Source organism: Dysidea avara, chromosome 6 (genome assembly GCF_963678975.1).
Source record: "Dysidea avara chromosome 6, odDysAvar1.4, whole genome shotgun sequence".
Lineage (NCBI taxonomy): Eukaryota > Metazoa > Porifera > Demospongiae > Dictyoceratida > Dysideidae > Dysidea > Dysidea avara.
Window position 1 is genome coordinate 9697715 of NC_089277.1, and position 26252 is coordinate 9723966.

The 26252-nt window shown below is 37.8% G+C and overlaps 1 protein-coding gene and 2 long non-coding RNA genes across 5 annotated transcripts in view; 1 reads left to right on the forward strand and 2 right to left on the reverse strand.

Annotated features, from left to right (window-relative positions):
• Positions 1-1037: 1037 nt before the first annotated feature.
• Positions 1038-26252, reverse strand: part of LOC136257322 (uncharacterized) — a 79462-nt gene continuing 54247 nt past the window's right edge. The window contains exon 6 of the mRNA XM_066050456.1: positions 1038-1250. Coding sequence (XP_065906528.1) covers positions 1213-1250 — 38 coding nt within the window. The 3' untranslated portion in view covers positions 1038-1212. The remainder of the gene's footprint in view (positions 1251-26252) is intronic.
• Positions 14682-19941, reverse strand: LOC136257323 (uncharacterized). 3 transcript variants are annotated; one of them, XR_010701908.1, is made up of 12 exons: positions 18010-19941; positions 17858-17954; positions 17730-17812; positions 17578-17657; positions 17423-17519; positions 17277-17373; positions 17131-17227; positions 16975-17072; positions 16845-16918; positions 16628-16792; positions 14822-14874; positions 14682-14768 (listed from the first exon to the last, which is right to left on the reverse strand). It is a non-coding gene; the product is annotated as an uncharacterized lncRNA (long non-coding RNA). The 3 variants fall into 3 exon arrangements; XR_010701906.1 differs by having other exon boundaries at positions 17578-17679; XR_010701907.1 differs by lacking the exons at positions 14682-14768; positions 14822-14874 and adding an exon at positions 16225-16573 and having other exon boundaries at positions 17578-17679.
• On the forward strand, positions 24366-25172 carry LOC136258007 (uncharacterized). The gene is made up of 4 exons (XR_010702505.1): positions 24366-24494; positions 24566-24711; positions 24760-24800; positions 25059-25172. It is a non-coding gene; the product is annotated as an uncharacterized lncRNA (long non-coding RNA).

The window sequence follows — 26252 nt, forward strand, 5'->3', positions numbered from 1 at the left end:
AGGGTTAAAGAAATCATTGGCGTAAAATCTTGTCTTTAGGCATAAAGACAATATTTGTCATTATACGCCAATGTATGCATGACCGTTTGATTGCTGTGCTAGAAAAAAGTCGTTGTTCAAAATCATATATTCTCGGACAAAATTTAAGTATTGTCGGACACCGGTCAGTAATCCTACATCAAATACTTTAAAGATTTACCACCAACACCATCTGTTAGGGCTATTCATTAGCTATCAGCAGAGCCATAGTTTATTTCTTTCTATCTCATTTTAAGGAAGCTGTGATCGGGAATGTGCGAGCATGTCACCACCTCTATTCTCGGACACGAGCTATGATGGTTCTGGTGATGCATAAAGGTAGTTCACTGGCATTACATGCTATTTAAAGTAGTTCAAGCCCAGAGATGGGGTAACGCGTTACGGAATATAACGCGTTACGTAATATATATTACAATTTGCGAGTTTCCAGAAAGCAGCACAGGAAGTGGTTTTGGAACAATAATGACCATTTAGTGCGGGTGCTCAGACATGATGCGGGCGGAGGACGGGAAACTACACTCTCATTTGGAGTGGCCTTATTAGTATTTCTGATTAGATGCAGCTGGTTATCAGGGTTGAACAGGGCGCAAAACGCGACTGCTAAGCTAGTCAGTACAAGTCAACAGTGCTGGTCATATACTGTGTTCTCAGCTGCTGCAGACATCACTGAAGAATAGTTAGACGGTATCTTCAGTAGGTAAGTGAATACATAAAAGCACTCACTGCTCTGCAAGGAGTGTGAATTTTCAATTGCAGAGATGAGAGGGCATTGCCATGCAAGCAATGTGGCTCACCAAGACCTCAGTTCCACATACTTGAAAATGGTATACTCAGTAGGTGAATGAATACATAAAAGTGCTGCTCTGCAAGGTGTGTGTGTGTGTGTGTGTGCCATACACATTGAGTATTTTCTATTGCAGAAACAAGAGAACTCATTGCCATGCAAGCAATGTGACTCACTAAGACTTCTGTTCCACCTACCGGTATATGCATACATCTTTTGAATGAAAAATCAAATTAATATCTGAATAGTTTATATATAATTATGCATACAGTTTGGATTATCAGCTTGTAAGCTGTTTGAAAGCAGTATCTGGGGATCTACAAAAATGCGTGTCAGCACCACAAGCAGTGATTGCAAACAACAGCACCATCCAATATGCCATCCTCATTTCATGTAGCTGCCGTGGCTGTGGAATTATCAATTGTTCCTATAACACATAAAGTAGTTAATCATCCATTCCTTTCATATACTGTGTGTAACATAGCTAGTACTCTTATGAGTGTACAGAGATAGCCATATGCATAATGATGACACAACTAAAACTGATGATGAGTATAGAATTGTGTAAAAATCATATCCTCATGTACTAGTGTCTACTGATGTACCACACTACGTCTTGTCTCTGTCAGATACACCATGCTATCTTCAGATAAGTGAGAGCAAGAGGCTCACCACACTATACACTAACAGCTTTACACTTCACTTTGAATATATAACTTAACATGTAGCCCTTCCTCTTTTCTGGATAGTCTCTTAATGTTGGACTTAATGTATTGTGCTCCTGGCTTTTCCAGCAAGTACAACAGAGTAATCATTCCAATATTCTCACAGTAACTGGCTAGTACTAGTGGCAAGGGTAAGTCATGGTCCAGCCTGAGTGTGACTGGCTGGGGGGGAACTCAGTGGCTTGAATCTCAACACTGACATTGAATACCAGAAGACAGTATTTGTGAGTTGCATATTACACTCACAGTAAGTTTTCATTACTTCTGTCTGATAACAAACTTTCGGAGAGTGAAACTTTTAATCGAAACGACTTTCTTCACCACGGCCAGATTTCAATTCTCCAAAAGCAGCGGCTGGGTGTCGATTTCCAAGCTCAGTTCACCCAACACTTCATCATTTCCCGAAAACAAACTTCTCCTTTTCCAAAAGGGACTAACAGCGGTGCTGCAAAGCAGTATAAAGGAATATGCCATACGCCACTATGAACACTAGTCTCGTGCCCAGACCCCACCCACTGCGTTGAATAGGGTCTGGTCAGAGGAGGTTGGACACGATATAAGCGCTTCTAAAATTTATTACTGTTAATTGCATATTTCTAATATGTGACGAGGAGAAAGTGATAGAAGAGATGTTTAGCAATTAGTCTGGCGCAGCCGACCCTTTTACGCTGCTCGCTTTTTGATTAGTTGGGCGGCGCTCGCTGTAAAAAGGGTCGGCAGCAGCGAGCGCCGCCCAACTAATCAAAAAGCGAGCAGCGTAAAAGGGTCGGCAGCGCCAGACTATTTAGCAATATCCACACCACGTTACCTTGTGCTTCTTGGCGAGTGTGCAAGTTTCTAATTCTCTGTTCGATTTTCTGTGAGGCCAAGCTAGCGGCGTCCGCTCTTCTTTTTCAATACCCTGAGAGGCGTTGTTAGCATGCACATTACTTTCGTCGACAATTATTGTGATAAAATACACGTACATAAGGCATCCCTATAGTATTACACCCAGCAAACGCCTACACACGTGATCCCCGTAGATTTCAAGAGCGATTTACGTGCCTGGAGTAGTGGGGTTGAATGGGGTAGACCGGCTGAATAGACTAAACTTGAAGTACACTCTCGAATGGTATTTGTGAATACTTCGGTGAGCGTTTTGTTAAACTTTCAATACAAAATGTATGCGCTCACGTGTACGTGTCCAACCTCCTCTGGGGTCTGGTGACATTCGCAGGAGTTTTAGGCCCTACGCCATTTTTCTTTTCTGACCAATCAGACGCCTTGATTCAGGTACAACGCGATTTGATAGGCTGGAACTAGGAAAATGGCCGACTACAGCTATGCCGGGATACAAATGCGTAAACAATATGGCGGCGGGCCCAAAAACATAGCGTAAGTCACCAGACCCTATTCAACTGGCGGCGGCTCGGTTACTATGGTTTTTAAAAAGAAGGCGTGGTTTTGCAAAGCGTCTATTGTTTGGTGGGGTCTATTCTACGGAACGGAACGGAATGATGGACTAAACTACGGAATGGAATGCTTTCTCAAATTGAAGCTAGCAGCTTATCATTGCCGAACAAGTTATCGGTGGCACTTCCAGCAGATAATCAAACGCACCCCAAGAACGATAAAACGAATTTAAGGATCGATTGTGGGTTCTTGTTGGTTGTCATTAGTAACGAAGTACTAATTGTGGGAATAGCTGACTCAGTGTGTTCTATCTTCGGATGTATCAAGTAGGGAACTTAATGCATGACTTGTTTTTACTAGTATGTGAGTTGGTTTTGCTTACTTTGACTTTAGAATGTACAGTCTGGTGCCCATCCTTTCTAATCGGCATAAATCAGTATATAGCTACACTAGCACAAAGGAAACAAGTATGGTGACAAGCTGAATCAACTCAGTCTAAGCAGAATCTAAAGGAATTTTGTGCAGTGTGTGAGGAGCAAACATTCAGATACCTCAAGGAGGCTATATTGCGTGAACATCAATGATTCATTAACAGAGTAGTGGACTAATGGCAGATATCTCAGCCTGAGTAGTGAGTTGAATCCAGGATGGGGTCTATTTTACAGAATGGAATGCTTTCTGAATCAAAACTTGCAGCTTGCTATCATTGCTGAAATTGCATTTTATCAGTGGAGCCTCCAGGAAATGGAATAGAATAATAAATGGCTGTCTCATGCAGTGATTGTTCTACTACCTGATATATCAAGTAGGTCTCTTCAATTCATTTATTGCATGACCAAGGCAAGTTTTGTTACTACAATACAGTAGCCGATTGGATGTCAGTTGTTTCTGCTGATCTTGATGAGATAGTTTAAAAGACCACTCAATTTCTTCAGTTTCAGAGCAGAGTATCCACAGTGAAATTAACTAGAAAGTTACTGGTGACAGGAAAAGGCTAGGTGGTTATGACTTTATTCAGTCAAATAAACAGAATATATGGTTGATTGAGTGAGGTATCACTTTCAGAATGTTCAGACGACCAGCGATGAGATGCATGGATTCATTGAATTTTTGTTGCAGTTGGAGACATTAAATATCCAAAAGCAAACTGACTGTATAATATTAATTAACTTTCTTCATATTTTCTCAATTTTGAGCCTGTATACAAATAATTACATTTACTAGTAAGTTGTTCTTAGTCAATAGAAATCCTAGAATAAGATGGGAGAGAAAATTTATCTTTGTTTACCTATACTGTACAACTTCAAAGGATAATGAAGAAAACATACAGACAAATCAATAAAATTAGTACAACTACAATAAGGTGAAATACAGATTTAAATACTTAATATGAATTAGAGCCTTTAGATAATTGTTGTAGATGGAAAAAACAAAGATTGGCGAGATCTTGGTAAATTAACAACAGTGGTTGGAGATTAAAAGGGTGGTAACTTCTTGAATATGTTGCAAAGTGGAGGTACAAATCAAAATGGGATATCAATTCCATTATGAAAAATTTGTATACATAAATAATCTAGTATTACTGTATTCATTTGTCCTCCACTTAAATATGCTACAACAGCGTTGGTACATTGGCAGTCTACCTTGAAATCTCAACTCTAGAGTAGATCCAACACAGAGCAGTCCGCACTGTAACAAATACATGTGATCCCACTGTAATTTCATGGACCAGCTGGACTGGGAATCACTTGAAATAAGACAAACAAATTTAGCCTATTTTGTTTGAAGTGAAGCATGTGAAATGTTACACTTAAGAAATCCTAGGATTCTTAGATGGTATGTAATTAATGTGTGTTCCATTTCAGGTCTGACTAGATAAATTGAAATTACACACACATCTTAGTTCAAATCACATTTGCCTGGTGGCTATGGACATGGTTTCACGTGCATAGAAGGCTTATAATTGAGATTTGGTTGATCTTGGAGTTTTGGCATTTAGCCTGATTCAAGGCTAACAGTCAGACACACATATTTCATTACATTCACTACAGAGCGGACATTGTACACCGCTATTTGAGATGTATTGCCAATACAACACTGTATGTCAATTTAATTTTTTGTGACTTGTAGTACTTAATACTGGAGCAACAAAAGAATAAATCTACACAACAAAAGCTGCCCCATACTGTACTGTACAATTGATGATACTCTAGTTTGAGTTCCAGTGATGAGCCGGTAAGTATTGTTATTTGCACAGCCATGTAGTCTTGAACCGCCCACCTACCCACTGAATATTAAATAGTGACCGGATTTTCAAAAAGGGGTCTTCCATGCACACACATCCAAGTTACCAACTTTGATGATTTATAACTTCAGAAGAGAAAGTCGACCAGTAGCGAGCACCACCATAGCTTAATAGATGGGGAAATTTCGAGTTTGTGTGTTACTTGAACACTAAGTTATGGTATTCCATATTCATGAAATTGGATGTGTTTGGAAGACCCCTTTTGAAAATCCGATCACAAATAGTAAGCTTATATACCAATCTGCGTGTGTGCATTTACTATAAATTACAGCTAAACCATGTAGGAATAGTCATGCCACTTTATAAAGCTATAGTTCAATCACTTGTCATACATTTTTGTAAATATTCTAATAATTTAGGACATGCACAACCACTGTGACTTACGAGGAAATGCAGTATCAGCAGTTGTAGCTCCATAATGGTGCATCTGGATTATTGTTAGGAGGCTGTTTCCAGCCCAAACCCATACCACAAAATACAGTATAATATGCCATTCATGGAAATGATAGAAAGGTGGAATGTCTACATATTTGTGCCAGATAGAAATAACTACATTCAGCAGGTGTCTGGATTCAGAGGAATGGTGATATCTATAACTCTGACTTTTATATCAGCCATGTGGTGTACAATGGAACCTCTTTAATAAGGCTATCCCAAGGGGTACGACACCTCTCCAAATCACGTATGCCCTTCAGCTACCAAAGCACAAATCAACAAAATCTCGAGCGGTTTTGCCCACGCAAATAATTAAAACTGCTTGAAAATTACTCTTGAAAACATATTTCTAAACAATACAAGCTCACAGTGATACAATACTAGTTTTAATCATGAACTACTGTCCTTCAGAACACAGTAACAACATCACAAATCACACTACGGCAATCACAAGTGAAGTTTAAAATCAATTTTCAAATCACAAATCCAATTTCAAATCACAAATCAGGTTTCAAATCACGAAATGGTTTCAAATCACTTACAGATTTTCGAAGGTGTCGCACCCCTTGGGCCATCCTATGGGGAACCAAAATTGGGCGAATTGGCCTTAGTTGTTGAGGTAGGAAATTCGTGGATACTATTACTGTAAACACGTGTACTTAAGTGTGGCTCCCCACATGTAAATGGGTGTGGCGCATGACAGAAACTGCCTGTTGTAAAACTTGACTCATACTCGATTAGTGGGCGTGGCTTCCACACAGCATTGACACACAGCATTGATAAATAGGTGAGGCTTTACATATGCCTACAGACAAAAACACATGATCCTGATAGGTGGACCCATGCAGATATTCTATAAAGCAGGTCAGATCCAGATGACCCATTCCAGTTTCAATCAACCCGGCCAGATGCATGCAGTGACTGAACCCATAAGATAAAACATTTCAGCACAAAAAGGATTATACAACATTCAAGCTTTGTCTTTTTGTCAGCTTACACCACATACAAAGATGCACTGCCAATTTTCAGTGAGAACATTTCACCAAATTAAATATTACCATATTATCGAATATTACCATGTGAATAGGTGGTCTTTGTAAAGAGGTGGTCTATATAAAGGTGACCACTAATGAAGTGGTCTAATCAATTAGATAGTCAAGTATGCCATAGCCATCTTTAGAACCTAATTACAATGTGGTCTTTGTACAAAACTGGTCCTTGTAAAATGTGGTCTTTGTACAGAGGTGGTCCTTGTAAAAAGGTGAGGTTTTCACTCTAGGATGTAGTCCATGTATATACCAATTTGACCATTTCTGTTTCCATTTCCATTGCCCATACTTTATGCTTTGTGTTCCCAAGAGCAAAATTCAACCCTTAAACCCACATAAGCGTCCATCCTATGGCCATGCAATTTATGTCATTCTACTTGTGATGTAACAAGGGTTAAAATGATATTTATAAAATGGTCAATAATTCAATGATGGTTGCTCTTATCCCCTTACAACAACCTCCATTCAATTTCTTTAAGTAGCCCAGTGAACAAACTTTTAATCGATGTATATTTGTAGGCTGTAAGAATTAAGTTACTCCACCTAGTGTTGCCATGCATGTCCATATTGTGTAAACACGTATTCCCCTGCAGGTTTAAGGGTTAATTACTGCCTTTTCACTATGAAACTGCTGGTGTACTATATACCCATGCAAGGGCCTAATGTATTTTGTGGACTGGACTCATGGACTGAGCTGGAAACAGGCTCTCAACAATAATCCAAGAATTATTTATCTATTTATTGCCGCTGGACACACCATTATCAAGCTACAACTGCTGGTACTGCTCTTCTTCCTCTTAAGTCATGAAAGTCACGCTTGCACTAAATTATTAGAATATTTACAAAATACATGACAGTAGTTGAACCACAGCTGCAACAGTGAATGCACCACTGCAGATTAGTATAAACTTACTGATTTGATATTGTGTAGGTGGGCAGCATAAGACTATGGCTATGACACTAGAATACTTACTGGCTCATAAACACTAGTGCTAAGTACTGGAGCAACAAAGGAATGAACCTACACTACAACAATATGCTCTATCACTATACACATGAGTACATGATGAGAAGTAATCGATTAGTGCACACACAACCTTCATGACTTATAAGGAAGAGCAGTACCAGCAGTTGTTGCTCGACAATAGCTTTAAGAGACAGATAATGGTTGGATTATTGTTAAGAAGTTGTTTCTAGCTCAGTATTTAAGTCCAGTCCGTAAAATACATTACACCCATCCTGCAATCCTGCAGAGTTGTATGTCTCTACTTGCCTAGTTCGCACGAGCGTATGGTGCTACAAAGAAAAATTATTATTGTATGCAAGTTTTATTTAAGCCATTACTCAAGTCTTAATAAATTAAGCATCATATTGTTTGCCGAGTTTGAATACCTTTTTTTCTGTAGCCCCCATGTTATGTATGTTGATTTACAATGTGGTAGACGTACTGCTGTTGTTTCAAACTTCATACTTGTATGTACATGCAAGTCACTACACAGCTAAAGGTGGATTTGTGGGGAACAGTTTAACCCTTAAACCCCAGAAAACTGGCCCAAATATGCATGCCTTACACAAAACACTGTAACTTTCAAAGTGTCCATCCTATGGCTACGCAATTTATGTCATTCTACTTGTGATGTAACAAGGATTAAAATGATACCTAGGGTTTTACCCTAATGCTAAATGGTGAGGCCAAAAATAGCTGTGAAAATAACTTTTCAGTAAGGAAACATGCAAACTCTTCAATACCTTTATAAAGTGGTCGATAGCTAGATGGTGGTTGCTCCTATCATCTCCATTCAATTCGTTGTTAAAATTTTTATCAGGCCATATATGACTCATCCGGATAAACCCACAAGCAAGATTAAACACGTAGCAAGCATTTTGAAACATGGAGGCGCGATTTGCCGCTGTTCATCTCTTCATAACAAGCCACTGTAGTTACAGTGTTCATTTAACCTTTATGTAGCACAGTGAACAGACTTTTAATCAATCTATATTTGTAGGCTGTAAGAATTAAGTTACCCCACCTGGTGTTGCCATGTGTTCCCATATTACACATTCCCCAAAAGTTGTTTACAAGTTTAAGGATTAAGCCAATTCTCAACTCTATTTACTGATGCTAGTGAAAGCAGCAAACTTAAGTGCCTGTATAGTGTTAAATTTAATTTTAGTGTACGAATTGATTTCTTTGTTTAATGTTTTTCCTAACGTCTTCATAATTATACTAAAACTACTCACCATGATTGTTGAAACTTTAATAACCCATTTTTGGACACTGTAGATAATTCTGAGACAATTCTGAAAATGTCCACTAGTGTATCTTTGGGGTCTAGGTGACCTCTCTTGTTAAACAACTTTTTTTTTATTTCTTTGATTCCTAAGTTTTCTTGTACCTTGTACAAATTGTAAGTCTTTTATCAGTATACTCTACTACGATAATATCGGGTGTCACTATTCAGTGGACTGGACTCGGGACTGGACTACTGGACTGGAACACTGGACTGGACTACTGGACTGACATATTTTTTGGTTTTTGCATATTTTATAGTTGGATTTACAGGGTCTTGCTAGTAAGCATCCTTAGGGCACCTGCAGCTCACTTCTAAATGTGAATACGAACAGTGGAATATGCAAAACTGTCTCATATTGAATAATTTCACTACAGCACTTATTCCTTACCCTGGTGTGTTGTAATACTGCAGACCGCAGTGCAGGGAATGTGACAGAAATAGTTATTAGGCCAATGAAACTTGATTAGCAGTTTCGCGTCATTGCCCGCATGCTTTTGATACACCCGCATGGAATTTCATTATTGGTATTTCAGATCGAAATACTCTAATAGAACGGTCACTTTTACTCTAATAGAGCAATCAGCTATACTCTAATGGGAAAATCACTTGTTATAGATTAGTAACGTACTACCCTGGTGTGTTGTAATCTGGTAAGGTTTAATGATTAAAATCTGGTAAGGTTTAATGATTCATTAGTATGTTATTATTCACAAGTGTAGTATTTAGCTATGCCTATGGGATTAAAGCAGTTCACAATCCGGCGTGCTTTAGACTGAGTCTTCTTAGGTTGAGGCTCTTCATGGATCAGAGTAACGGCGAACTAGAGCAGTTCAGACAAGGGGAATATGGTACGTATTGTATCGAGGGGTAGCCAGCGCCCACGCAAAACCCAACACGGTGTACGAGAGTCCCAATATTTAAGTATTTCAAAACGTATTTCTGTATTATTTCAATAAATATTTCATGTATTTATATGGATTTATAATTGGATTTCTCAGATAGGTGTACGAGAGTCCCAAGACGTTAGCTACCCCTTGTATTGTATACAGTAGAATATCTTGTTGTATCAACCAGTGGATGGTACTAGGTGCGAGGGGTTTGCAACTCGGAAATCTTAAGATACTGGCAAATTTTGAGATTCAGCTTATAAACAAGTTGATGCTACTGTTAAAATACTAGGCTCACAGTAAATAGAGGTTATCCATTTACGCCATTTTAAGTTAGTAACAATTACTAGACACCATGTTTTTGAGGCAAAAATCAGTGGGACCCATGCAAGAAAATGAAACTTTTCACGATTTTGCACAATTGAAGAAAAACTTGGGGGAAATCGCTACAAGGGGACTGGGTTAACTTAGCAGTACAAGCTGACAAGCAACTGGTGTTTAATGGCGTGTTTCTTCCAGCTGTGAAGCGATATTACTAAGCAACAAATAACAACAAGTTTACCACAGCTTTCTCATTTTCAATAGTGTTCTTTGGCTTGTAACTCATTCTTTCACGTAGATAACCTGTAATTATACGGGAAATATTAATTTTAGTGCGACATCAAATGGATAACCTCTATACTATCCCTTGAATTAATCAACTTATAAATTATTTTAGCTTTGTTTCTCACCTTATTTTGTAACAGAAGCTAAATTAAACATATTTTGTAATTCACCAATTATTTTGTATTTCATCAATTATGTTACTATGCATTGCTAGGGGAGCGTAACTGTAAACCACTTTTAAAACCACATTTCACACACAGAAGTATCTTCTTAACTGTTTATAGTTAGTTTGTTTCGTGTTTTTATATGCAAATTCTTTCACAAAGCCTTATGGCTATTCTTAAGTTTTGTTCATGTGCAAAGGTGATACATCTCCTTGTAACTCAATAAGCTATGACCTTCCTGGTAGCATACTTGGCCTGTTACGTTGTTTTTCAGTTGCCATACACCTGTTACAGCATGTAGGCTAGCCCTTACTGAACTGTTTCAGTTACCAGCCACACCCTTCAAGTAAACATGATGAAAACATATTAAGCTTTAATACAGTACTTTATTCATTGAACAATGCTTTATTAAAGCAGGCATGCACCCACAACCAGCCAAAGACTGGCTGTGGGCTTGCGCCTGGTTTACTGAAATTGGTTTGGCCATAACCATGTGTCTGCATGTCTGCATGTAGGTATGTCTGTCCGTGAGCAAACACGCTTTGAGCTACAGAAAATAACCTTCATTTAATGGATAAAGGTTGTTTACATACTGTAATAATGCTTACTTTTCTGTTTTCATCATGTTTACTTGAAGGGGGTGTGGCTGGTAAGTGAAACTAGTTTAGCAGGGGCTATAGTATGTTCACATTGAGTTGAATCCTCAAAAACAATAATAACTCATGGATGCAATTATAAATGATCTTGAAATTTGGTTTATTTGTAGTACTGCTTGACCCGCTAAAATAATTTCAAAATTTTTTTGTTCAAATGTTTGACATAATATTTATGGCCAATCAAAATTTTTACAATGCATTTCCTATGGGGAAGCCTTATAAGTACAGTGTCCATTACAGCCCTTTCCCGAACTTGTAATGGAGCTGAACCATATGTGTCTGTTGTTGACACCTTTGCTGTTACCAAAATCATCTGGTTGGTTGAAATGTTAACTCTGTTGAGAAAAGTCCACTTTTAATTTTTAGCTGTTTTTCAGGATTCAGCTCAACGTGAACATACTATAGCCTATGTGCTGTAACATGCATATAACAACTGAAAAACAATGACAGGCTCTGTAAGCTACCAGGAATGGTGTATCTTCTCGAGTTGAAAGGGGGCATATCCCCTCTGTATGTAAGCAAAAATTAAGAGCAGCCATGAGGCTTCATGCAGAGCATGATATATAAACTATAAAACAGTTAAGAAGATACTCCTTCCTTTACGTAATTTGTGGTTTGCTTGAGTTACGCTTCCTTAGTGATTCTTTTTCTCTCCCCTTAGAGATACATAGCAACATAATTGGTTAATTGTGAAATAATTGGTGAATTACGAATATGTTTAATTTTAATGTACTATATATATTGTTACAAAACAAGGTGAGAAATAAATTAATAGCATGCTGTGTGTGTTAATTTAAGATTGTTATATTCAAGGGATAGTATTTAACTGGGCACTTGGTTTTTAGAAGTAGCACAGCATCAACTTGTTTTCTGTACCTATTTGCTCATGTAGGTGTTGGACAGACATGCAAACACACGGTTTTTGCAAACCAATTTCAGGTCTATATGCCCATAGCTGGCTATGGGTGCATGCCTGGTTTAAACATTTCTGTCAAATTGCATAAGGTTATGCAATAGTGTAGTCGCTTTGTAAAGCCATAAACTTATTATTTCCACTAATTGAGGTCTTCAGAAATACCCAAGTGTGTTAATTTGTTTACGGGACACCATTACATCATGTGATACCCTCAATATAACATGGACCTTTGGATGTATAAACCATTGGACATTCTATATTTTAACACCTCGAAAACCACTGGTGAAATTTGGCCAATGAATGGCTATTTGGTTATCTGTATTTTCTGGGTCTTGTAGTTTGACTTGTAGAGAGAAGCTCGCATTTGGTGTAAAACTTCTAAAGAGTACTTAGTCACTGACTTCCTTTGCAATTGTAGTGCTATGTTTGAGGCATATCCACATGACAAAAATATTGCAAATTGAATATGCATTGATTTGAATTACTCGCATCCACACGGAATGCACACTAAGGTGATTCAAATTGAAAGAAAGTGAATTACACAAATCCACCTTCACAGGTAGTTTGAATGCGAGTTGGCTGGTGAATCGGGATTTGCTACATCATAATAATGAAATGCTAGTTAGCACGTGAGGGCTTGACACATTTGCGCGTGACCTTTGTAAACAACACAGGGTAGAAATACAGAAGCGCCCGGTGTGATAAAAGTGCAAGGACCTGTTGAAGCAGTGTTTCATCATCATAGGCAGCTCTTAGAGTTTAAAAGAACAATGGTCCCAAATCATTCACGCACTGTCAGTGGTCTTTCATACTCTACTCATAGAAATCCTTCCGGCACGTTATAAACACAAGTATAAGCGATACTAAGAGCTATTACTTTCATTGTATCGTTAAACTCACTGTTCTCTTGGTTGGCGCAAATCAGTGTTAAGCAAACATTACATTCATTTATGTGCTCATCATATTTGCTCTAGAGTAAATGTGTTATTTACTTCACATTTTTTTGTTGAGTGTAGGAGAAGATAAATAAGATTTATAGCACATGTGGCCTGTATTTGTGCAATTTCACACACATGGACAGATGTAGGATAGATGCTATAAACCTGAAATGCATGTGTAAGACATAAGTACCATACACATGACAAATTTCACTTATAAGCTACGTAGTTTGATTTGACAATTAATTTGATTAGTATAGGTAATCACACACATTTGAGTGCAAATAGAGAATTATTGTACGAGTACACAGCAAAATTCGCCACAAATACGGAGGAAAATTTTCCCGTAATTCATCCCGTATTAACGAAGATACGTGGCAACTACGGAAAACGTCTGTAACCCCACGACGAGATTAGTAGTAATCCGTCGTGGGACCACTTTTCAGGACGTCCAGACGTAGTCAGAGGCGTAGCTAAGGGGGGGCATTTGCCCTCCATCACTAAATGATTTTTTAAAAACCTTCGTCACAAGTTTACCAGTATTAAACTGACACGAAAATGACTGTAAATTATGTACACTACTACGCGGTATCACCAGGGGTTGCTAGTGAATGCGCACACACAACATTCAACTCGCTCGTGAATCCATCGAACGAAAATATTAGACACATACTTCTATATTTAGCCTAGATTACTCGCGTGATTGAACATTTTTGAATCTAAAAAGAATGACCCGCTTCTCCACGGCAGGAGTCACAACTCACAAGCGACAAAGGAGACCAGATGATGCTATGAACCTACTGTCTACGAGGTGATAAAGTGTTAGCTAAATAAATGTACCAAGTTTATTTTATCGAGTCGATCACACTGGACCTTTGTACGTACGGCAGTGCAGTCTATTTTTACTTTGTCAGTCAGCCGGTCAGGTGGATCAGTCAAGCTTAAAAGTTCTGCTAGCAAGACAGGTGGGATTTCCTGCAATACATGGCATTTGAATTTCGCTGAGTGAAGTGAGTGAATACGTCATCCTGTCAGCAGTGTGCTAGGACTGCAGCACAGGCTGTGGCTAACGTAAAGTAACCTTTATTTGCACTAAAGTATTAGCTCTACCGGACTGTGGATGAATTTGTTGGAGTACAGTTGTGGCACGTGCGATGATGCTCGACGAATATAGCTACCTCGATTGGAAGCAGTCAGTACTGAAATGGTTACGTAGCTAGTTATTTAAGCTGTAATAATACAACACCGTATGTTGGCTAGCCCACCATTGGGTCATTAGCCTTTTTTGCAATTATGAATGATTTTGAGTGTTTCGTGGGGGCATGCCTGCCCCTTCATCACCTTCTGGCTAGCTACGCCCCTGGACGTAGTTACCCGTCATAATACATCGTATATACCTAGTTACCACCGTCATGGAGGTGCTGTCACGTAGCCGCGCACGTGATCCCGAAGGATACTCGAGGTACGAAAATCGGATATTCATTTGAATATGAAATTCTGGTCTTCATATTCACTTCCATCAGTTCTTTCATACAGCATTCACCGTCCTTGGGATTGCCTTCCCAATTTCTTTCAATTCTAGTGTAGCTACATCGATTGAAAATATTAAAATGCAACAACTCTCAACATACCTCTTGCATTCATCACTTTCTGTGCTGGCGTAAATCCTTTCATCTTAAAAATTCTAAATAGGATACATTACTATATAGGCCACACCAAGTCAAACCTTAGTTTCTGGTCACCCGCCCGCATGGAAAACTGGAACCCCAGTTTATGAGGACTATTATTAATATTACAGGCGCTTAAGTGTACGTGACCAAGGACAGTGTTTTTTAAACACTGCAAAAGATCGAGATACTCTAATAGAGCAGTCACACTACCCTTAACTTTAATACTAGAATAGACAGATACTACTTATTTATTTATTTTATTTATTTAATGCTTTATGGTGAAAAGTGACACCAAAGGTCTGATGGTAACTTGCACCATCAGCCTGCCTAAGTACAAAATTATCTACAATTATACAATGTTATGTTGATTAATTATAAATGTTTGAAGTTTGTGACTGGAGGTCTGGATTGATGACAGGTTCTGCAAGGACAAAGGAAGTGAAAGGTACAGTTGTTGCTCTCGTCAAAATTCGTTAGAAAGTGATTCCATAAGAATGATTTAAGCTTAGATTTGAGAGTAAAATATGATGTGTTTATATCCATTATCGGCATGGCATTCCACAAAGATGGTAACCGATGGAAATAAGAATGTCGAGCTGTGTTGTTAAGGTGATGAGGTATCAAGAGTTTATTGCTTGCTCCAGCCCTAGTAGTAGAAGAGTTGAAACTGATAAAGTTGTTGATGTTGAACTGGTAGGTTGGTGACTTTAGTGACTTGATAGCAAACAGTATGTCCTGCAGTTCAAATATGTATATGAGGGGAAGGAGCTTCAGGTTAATTAGACGATCTTTGTAGCAGCTGGTGTAGTCATTGAGGATGTGTTACTATAACGTTTTTGACTTGTCCTTGATTAGCTATATAGCTATTAGTAATGCTTCTGTTGCCAGTAAGTAACTTCAGTACAGTATGTATGTAGCATTGATCACTAGCCTAATGATCAGATATACCATAGCTTAAACTTTCCTAACAATTCAGATGTGGTCCTCTAATGATTAATCTAGTAACTCTTCTAGTGGATCTAAACTTGGACTTCCTTATCACTGATCACTGATATACTGACTAGAAATCCGGTAACATTTGGTGAGCTCAAACTTCAACTTTTCCATGATTAAATAATTGCAAGTATGGTCCTAAATTAACAAGTGCATGGCATCCCTTAGTTAAAACATTAACTTAGCTTTCCCACATGATCACTGAAAAACACTAGCCTGGAGCACTCAACAACTCAACTCAAAACTTTGACAGCTGCTTTAGTGAAGGTTTACTGTATAGAAGGCTGGAAACACATGCATATATAGTTGACTAAGACTTCACATTTGAAAGAGTTTCTGGTGTGTTAATATAGTTTTGGATTATTATTAGCTAGCTAATAAATAATAATTTCCTGACATAGCTAATGAAACATTTCATTTGTAAAGCAAAAGTAGCTACATGAGCAGACCTTTCCTTAGTGTTAGCTACACATTGTTGTGCTCAGCAGTGTAGCTAGCCATCAACAATTTTCCTGGTGCACTTTGCAGAAGCATAATTAACTACTTATGCTATAAGAATGTTGGTTAAGCTTGGTTGTAAACTCAATATGAAATGGGTAAATTGAGCAAAATTAATAACATTACAGTATTACTGGTGTATATGTAAGAGTCTATGATAGTCCTGAAGTCCTGATCATCCGCCTGCCCGCATCCTTTTGTTGGCTAGGGAGTGACCAGAAACTAAGGTATGACTTGGAGTGGCCATAGTCTGATAATCAAGAATTTTGTACGTACCGTCACATTCTCTGCTCTACTGCCATCATCTAATTTTGCTACTACCAGCAACTTTGGTGCCACACTCTACACACCATGAAAATTGATGCAGATCTCTCTTATACTTGTACTATAGTCTGCTTTTCCTTCTAAAATAGTCAGCATTCTTCCAAGAAATATTTCACTCTAAACACAAAGTTTTACTTATAAAATAATCATTCAAAAGTGCTGTACATACCATCTCACTGATAGTAAATCTTCCTCTTCTACTAGAAGCACTCAAGTCCGTTCTCTCTTGTATAGTAAGCATGTCTTCCGAGAAAGATTTCAATTTATAAACACACAAGTTTTACTTATAAAATAATCACCAAAAGTGCTGTACATCAGGTCTTGCTCTTCTACTAGTACTCTAGTCTACTTTTCTTTCTTGCGTATAGTCAGTATTTCTTCTGAGAAAACTTTCACTCTAAATACAAAGATTTATAGATACAATAATCATTAGTATTCAAGAACTCTGTACATACCATCACAGTGCTGGTAGGTCTTCCTATTCTGCTTGTACTATAGTCCGCATTTCTTTCTTCAAAAGTAGTCAGCATTTCTTCTGAGAAATAGTTCACTCTAAATACAAAGATTTAAAATCTTTAGTATTCAAGAATTCTGTACATACCATCACAGTACTGGCCGGTCTTCCTATTCTACTTGTACTATAGTCCGCTTATCTTTCTTCAAAAGTAGTCAGCATTTCTTCTGAGAAATAGTTCACTCTAAATGCAAAGATTTAAAATCATAAGTATTCAAGAATTCTGTACATACCATCACAGTGCTGACAGGTCTTCCTATTCTACTTGTACTATAGTTCACTTATCTTTCTTCAAAAGTAGTTAGCATTTCTTCTGAGAAATATTTCACTCTAAATACAAAGATTTATAGAAACAATAATCACTAATATTCAAGAATTCTGTACATACCATCACAGTGCTGGCAGGTCTTCCTATTCTACTTGAACTGTAGTCCACTTATCTTCCTTCAAAAGTAGTCAGCGTTTCTTCTGAGAAATCAAATAGTTCACTCTAAACAGTGTTTCATACCTAAAATAATCATTCAAGAATGCTATACATACCGTCCCACCACTGGCAGTTCTTTCTGTTCTACTAGTGCACTAGTCCGCTTTTATTTCTTCCAATATAGTCAGTGTTGCTTTCACTAAAGTTTTACACAATAATAATCATTCAAAAATGCTGTACATACCGTCCCACTGATATCAGGTCTTCCACTTCTACTAGAACTCTCGTTCACTTTTCTTTCTTCCAATATAGACAGCATTTCTTACAAGAAATATGTCACTCTAAATGCAACGTTTTACATAAATTATAAATAACCATTTAAGGTGCTGTACATACCATCCTGTTGACAGGTCTTCCTATTCCACTACTACTGCTTTTTTTTCTTCTGGAATATCTTCCAAGAAATATTTTCAAACATGTACCATCTCACGGCTGGCTAATCTTTCTCTACCAGTATCGTACTCAGCTATTCTTCCTGTCCAATGTTGCCGTCCAGCATTTCTCAAAAACAATGTTACACTCTAAATGCTTAGAACAATCATCTAAGAATGTACTACATATTGTCTGACTGGTGGCAAGTCCTTCTCTTCCACTAGTACTATCATTGGGTTCCCTTTCCATCAGCATTTCCAACAACTGTTAATTCTAGATACAGAGCATCTCTTAAACACTAGTCATTTTCACGTAAGAAACTTTTGAAGAAAGGTGGGGCGGTATTTCAGTACATTTCTAATTAATGAGCGCCGGCAATCTGGAGAAGAATTACAGCAGTAAGAGACTAAAAGTACGTTCTTTCCCTTCCACTACTGCGTTAACATATATCCTTCCACTACTGCGTTAACATATATCCTTCCACTACTGCGTTAACATATATCCTTCCACTACTGCGTTAACATATATTCTTCCACTGCTGTTATCGTCAGGATTTCTCTTCACGAATCATTCCGTTCTGGACTCTTAAACAATGGTCTCGACAATGGCAGACGACTTACTAGTAGCTAGCAGATCTGGTACTCAACATCTGTTGGGGTAGTGCTAAAAGCCGGAACGGAACCGATTGGGACGCGCGCCAAGTAGAAGAATCATTTGAGACAGATTTTGCATGGTTTCCAACTGCCACACAGTGACTAGAATTGCGTTAGAGTTCATTTCCTTCTACTTACATGCAAGCTAGAAATCGCACTCTCGAAGTTTCTATTTAATGCCCGCCACGTAGCATGTTGTGCTCTTACCAATCCATCAAATTCTGTTTAATCCTGATGTAGAATTGCTTCCTTAACATTCTAAAAGGTAAACTACTGTAGTATTTTCATGTTATAGTCGTGTCCAACTCTTCAGTAGCAGCGAGGATGGTTTTCTGAAGTCTGCAAGCATGGGCAATAATTTACGAGAGTTAACCACAGTGCATGTTAGTGGCTGTGAATCATATACTTACAGTGCTTACAAAATAATAGTTTAGCAGGTTAAATGATAGTTTTTCAGCGTAGGTAATTGCAAAACGCTTTCGTGCAGTGGGCATTAAATAAAAACTCCGAGCGAGCGATTTCTAGCATGCCTACAAGTAGAAGAAAACTAACTTCAGCACAATTCTAGTCACTATGTAATGGTAAGAAACGGCGTACAATGTGCAAAAACGATTAATTAACTTGGCGCGCGCCCCGTTCCGTTCCATTCCGTTCCGGGTTTTAGCACTACCCCATCTGTTGCGAGCATCTGCCCATCCATAAAGCTTTACAAATCAGCATACTTTACTTCTTGACGACCACCTTGTGTCTCCCCTCCCGTCTCGCCGAATGTCCGCCTCGTGGCTGCACGATCACGTGCATAACACATTATGAAAAATTCTATTTAGTGCCTGCACGATCACGTGCATAACACATTATGAAAATTTCTATTTAGTGCCGCTGGGATGAAGGATGAAAAGTACGATGCAGTACGGTGCTATTGGGTGTATTAAACCATCTTTTCAAGACGAAATACAACAGTCGACAATCAGGTTTGTGTTTTAGTAAACACATGTCAGTGTTGTGGAAATCGTCGAAGTTTCGTTTGAATAGATGAACTAGACGTGTAATTCGAGTTGTATTTACCCACTGGAAACCTGTATCATGTAGATTTGTCATTTGTTTTGTAATTCCACGCACTGACGTTGTAGGTGTGGTATTCGCCTTGTAATTTAAGCACTGGCGACCTGTTTCCAAGTCTTGTATGTATGTTAATTATGTGTTACTACACACTGTCGTTTTCCAGGTCTTGTATTATTATTATTATTATTATTATTAAAGCTTTACAGTGGCCTGCACTGACTGTGCCTATATAGTTTTAGTCGTACCTCTAAATGTCGAAGGTACATAGCGTAGATGAGTTATGACTTTTACTGTACATTAGCAGTTTGCAATACATATTGTAATTTAATGTCACTGTGTGGCAGTATGAAGATTCAACTATCTAAATGTATACACCTGTATCATAAAATCTGTGACACTGACCAAACTTAGTATATAACAATTTTGTTGTTGACCACTATACCTATTCTCCAGTCACATCGTATTTAGTCCTCTGCATTCACAATTTAAAATATGTCTCACTTAATGATAACCTCATCCAAAACTACAGCAATAGTATACGTACCCACCACAACAACTAGATAAGGTATGAACAGTTTCATTCATAAGAACTGATACCTATGCAAATACTTTTTTGGAACCAAATGCCTGTGACATCTGGAACAGCCTGCCAAACTATATCAAAGAAATTACTTCCATCAACCCATTTAAGAACCAACTCATCTACAATGCAATACAACTTAAGAAATTTATTTATTCCCCACCCTTCCCTGCATAAAGCTAGTCTTTCACAAATTATTGATACAGCTGAAACCATGCACACAAGTATAAATGCCACCATGTATATACAGAGAAACAGCTACCTAGTTTTAGCTTAACCATGTGCAATTTAAGTACCACTTTAAAACAAACAAAAAAATTGAACCTTTTCAAAGGTAGGAGTGTGTGTTTGGGTGCTTTTGCACCCTCTCTAAGTTTAAACATATGCTAGCTTATTAATATAAGAATCATTTTAAAGTAAGTAGTCAGGTGCAATTGCATGCTAAATATACATGGAAAGAGGAAGAGCCAAGTTGTATTTGAATTAATAAGAGTTTGTCAATATTAATTTTTAGGAGTAAGGCTAAATGGAAGTATATAACCAAACACCAAAACACTTGATCAACAGTACTAGTATCAGTGATGGATCTATACAGGGTTTTTAAAAGGGGGTTTCTGAACATATAATGCACTATAGATATAGCAAGGGGTCTAAGGATAGCTGAAAAAAATTCAAAGTTTTAGAAACTTTGAAATTAAATTTTAGTCTACTTTCAGTTAATAGATGTGACTGGGCCTGTGAAAATAGGGCATGTGGTCAAACTACACCCTGCCACAAAACCAGTAATATTTCAGATTGGAATGAAATATTTGCATTAGCCAATTTAATAAAGGGGGTTGCAAATTGTAAGTCCATAGCATAATGCCATTAAAAAATTGAGTTATGAAAGTAGGCAAAATTTATGTGCCCATGTACGTGTCCTGTTTTCACAGGATCAGTCACAAATGCTTTAAACTGTGAAACAAACCAACTGTAGGGAAAAAGTTGCGACTAAGTTGTAACATTGTTTCCTCTATTAGAGTATTTCTACTTGACTGCTCTAGAGTGTCTCCATTGTTTTATGCAGAATTGAAGTAAAAGTGAACAGTTACTAGCTATATGCAATCACATGGATGCAACTAAAATATAGTGAAGTTTTGCATTGATTAAATGCCAAAACATTAAATGAAGCTAAGCCAGATCTAAAAAAGGATTTATGTTGAAACCACGCGACATGCAATTAAAATTTTCTCAACCATAATTATAGCAAATTTGAACTGAAATCAAATTGACCTCTGTGCTGCCATCTCACTGGTCATTGTGTCGAACATCTTGCTACAATAACATTGGAATTATAATAATATGCATTTTATGTACATACTGAACCATAAAAATAGTGAAATACCATTGAAAATTGCACTATAGATACTGTATAGTGAATATTAGCTACAATTTGATGCTTGTTCATGGGTTGAAATGCATTTGCAATTATGATATCAATTGCACTAAGCTTTATGCATTTCCTAAAGTTACCAAGGCTACAGATTTAGAATCTATGGAACTGCACACTCCAGACCCCCTACTACCAGTTACACTTGTCTGAAGGCATCAGTCAGGCACACAGTACAAAAGTCCACTAATTAATTAAAATTTCATACCAACCTATTGCAATTGGCTATTGGAAGTGCATTTAATTGGGTCATATACTGAAGGCACTTTTTGGGTGCCATGAACAGTGGTGGATCCAGAAGGGACACCCAAAAGATTGAGATACTCTAATGGAGCAGTCATCTCATGTACAAACAAAATCACCCTGAAGATAATGGCCTTGACCTTGTCAAATGCAACAGTTGTTATAGTATGGCCATCACCATGTCTCCCTTATGTTTCTAGTCTGGCACCAGAGTCAATCATCAAGCCATGACTTTGTGTGTGTGCTTTCTTGTACAGTACCTTGAAGGTGTTCTATTGGGGTGATTGTATATTACACTGGTACACACACTTCAAGGATGTCTGTATGTGCACATGCTTGTTGAACCAATTTTGAACTATGCAGCAACAGTATGGTCTCCCCATACTCAACACTGTATTAACAAACTTGAAAGAATTCAAAAACGAGCAGCTCATTATATTTTTAAAGACTGCAGAAGGACAAGTAGTATCTCATGTATGCTCAATTCTTTGGGTCTAAAATCTATTTCGTACATGCATACTAAAATGAGGTTATTGATGTTATTCAAGATTGTACATAAACTAGTGGAACTCTCCTTACCCAGCTACATCTCCAATAACAACAGATCAGGTACACAAGGAAATGAACATAAATAAAATTAAGCTTAATCTACCCAACTTCACTGTTGATTCTTACCAATTTAGCTTCTTTCCTTTAGCTAGATCAATAACTTTGTGGAACAAATTGCCAATTACCAATGATTGTACACTAACTGAATTTGAACACATTTTCTGACTATATTTTATGAACAGTAATTACTAATTGTAAGATATTGTATTTATACTCAAATTTTTGTGAGTTTTACAATTATTAATATATATATACACATGTGCATGTAGCACTACTAATATTGTCCACAGTTATTGCCAAGTATGAAAACTTGCGTCTGAAGCACCAACCTATGGACACAGTTAGCTATATCCTGCTAATCCTTTGTCGTTCTATTATTACAATTTACTTTAGGTTTATAACTGATCATGAAATCATGACTGTCACTGCTTGGTCTCTACAGCTCTTGATCAATGCTGGCCACTAAGAAAGCATGATTTTTATTACTATGATTAGATATTTGTGCTTAAAATTACTCAACAATCAAAAATTTCAGCCATGAAACATATACACAAGTACATTTAGCTTTTTGGTGGGCTGTGCCTCCCAGACCTCTGCTTTATTATTGTAGCTACCTACTTACTACTCTACAGGTAATGGTACCGGTGCAACCCTCCTTGCACCCTGGATCTGCCCCTGATAACGTATCGTATATACATATACAGCTATACACTACCATGCTGTATGATATGTGATGCCTGAGAATGACCTGGCCTACAATAGCAGAGGGCATGACATGTGGGCACACAAAATTTGCCTACTGGTACATTTATGCTGCACCATTGCAGTATGACCATGCAATTTTCTGTCATTTTTATATTGGCTTTTATGCAATTACAGAATACAAAATATTACAGTACTAAGATATGATCTGTTGTGTATATAGTTTGTGCCCACATATACCCAGCCTAGTCATAATTTCAAAATGTCTGTAAATCCATTAACTAATAACCATGCATGATTGCATGATGAGTTAACGCTAGTGCTTCTGGCCATGCAATGATCCATATGTACATATAACAGCCTTCTGAGGTATATAACTATGGTTGGAGATAAGGTTAATGATTATTATATCCATCAACTGTTACTGAATAAAATTAAAATGACAGTAAAACGTAAAGTATCTAAACATATAGACTAAACTTAACTATGCAACATGCCATCAGTAAACTGTCAGTTTCTCTTGTATTCCTTGATTTTTTCGCTTTGTGTTGATTTCTTGCTCTATAGATCTGATTTTGTCCTCAATTGTTGAAGGATAACTAGGAACATATAAGTCTTGTAAGGTGTCATTACCCCTCAGGGCTTGCAATATGGTTAGCAGTGCTTCATTGCTAATGGGGTTGCTATTCAACCCTAGTTGCTGTAGTGATTTGTTGGTGATTAAGGCTGAGGCAATGTCATCAGCCACATCATCAGTAATACCATTGCTCATAACCCAAAGCACTTTTAACTTGTTACTATTCTTAACAGCAGCAAATAGTGTTTTTGCTGAATTAGTGGATAATGATATGTCCCTCATGCAGAGTGCTATTAGTTCAGAAGAGGGATGGGTCAATGTGGTGTAGAGCTCATCACTCTCCCCAATTCTGTGGTTACCATTAATTCCCAGCGTTTTTATTTTGCAGCTGAGAACAATGTCTCTGATAAAGGAGGATGATGATCTGGTGAGGCCATTATTAGTTAACCACAACCCTGTAATATTTACATTACTGCCACTAAGATATTTGTGAATAATGTGGAGGCCACAATCTTGAATATAACAGAACTCTAAGTTGAGCCACACCCAACACTTGTGGGAAGAAGAGGTGATGAAGAGTGACACACATTCAAGGTCAGTAGCTGATAAGGTAGTGTCATGAATATTAATTTCTTTTTTATCAAAAACTGCTGCCTCTTCAATAGATTTGCACATCACATCATCCCTAACCTCATGGAAGCAACGATAGAGACGAAAACATTTCAGCTGATCATAAAGGAATTTGCTAGAAATGACAACCTTACTGTCTTCACCAGACAACAATTTCTTAAATGATGATCGTTGTCCCTTTGTAAGTGTGATGTAAATCAGAAACCTATTTGCATGAATATCACTCCAGAATTGCTCATGAAGGAGGTCAAATTCTTCGTCTTGTTGAAGGTCAGTTATGATGTAATGAGCCGCTAGATATTCTTGAATGGTTAAGTGGAGGAAGTTAAAAGTTATTGTTTTTCCTGTCAATCCAATATGTTGCATGGTTTGCAGTAGACCAAACCCATTTATTGCCTCTGGGATAGCTAAAATATCTGGGCATGCCACCTGAATCTCATCATAGGTAAAAACTAGTTGGTTGTTATTTAGTGCTTGTAATGCAAGCTTTGAAAGCTGCTTGACTATTTTATTGTATGGTTCTGGCAGATCAGCCAGGTGTTTGATGTCGTTTTTGAGCGGACAGCCAGACTTGGCAATATGTCGACAAATGGTGATACAGATAAAGTGATGGTATAACTTGACAGAATCACTTGGAAGTGGAATACCCATTTTATATAGAAAAAGCAGGATTGCTATGTTGAATGGCACTAAACAGAGGTTATTGATGGTGAGATGATCTTGTAAGTACACAGATAGCTTTGCAATACTATGTGGTTGTCCTATTAATGACTGTTTGATATATTGATGTCGTTCTTCCTCAGAGAAACCCAAGATGTGTACTTTAATGGTGGATTGTTCTCGGAGAGTCACAGAGGCATGTGGACGAGAAGATACTATTAGTCCACAGAGAGGCAAAATATTGCGATTTATTATATCACCAATCAAACTGCTTTCTCGGAGATGCTCTGGAAATTCATCGTATCCATCAAAAAGAAAAAGCAAACATTTTCCACCACTTTCAAAAAGGTAATCACTGCTTGCAGCAGCAATTTCTTTAGCCCTCCTGTCTCCCTTACAGAACAACAGAAGGAGGTCACAGAGTGATGTAGCTTGTTGAACAGTGGGATCACGTAAACAAACTAATAGTAACAGCTTAAATGTTTGTAATAGATGCTGCTTCCCCCAACGGTAAGCTATTTCACGTAGCAAAACAGATTTTCCAATACCAGGTGCACCGTCAATCATAATGAATTGTGGTACATCGTTCTTCTCTAATGGCATTAAAATGTCTGACACTTCTTTGGTCATTTTATTAGTAAGTAGAGTATGGCTGTCTAACTTAGACTGGTGTGCGTAAACCGACTGTTTAGTGTCTAGCAAAGTGAAATCACTTTTAAACTTGGCTAAATCAATAGTTTGCTCAATTCTCTGCTGTCCTTCGTGATGCACCAGAAGAAGTGGTGTGAAGTGGTGCAATTGATCTGGTGGTCATGTATTCCTATCAACCTTGAATCTTACTTGTGCATTAATCATTGCCACCTGGTTGGACAATATGGAAATTGCCTCAACTCCTACAGGATAAACAACAAGGTTCAAAGGGAAACAAAGATTTAATATAATCACCTTTCTCAGCAATTCCACCACTAAACACAGCAGGTGAGTGGATGACACTTAGCAGCTTGCTCCAAGTGGCAGTGCTGTCCGCAGCAAGCCACTCTTCCCACATGGCATTACAACATC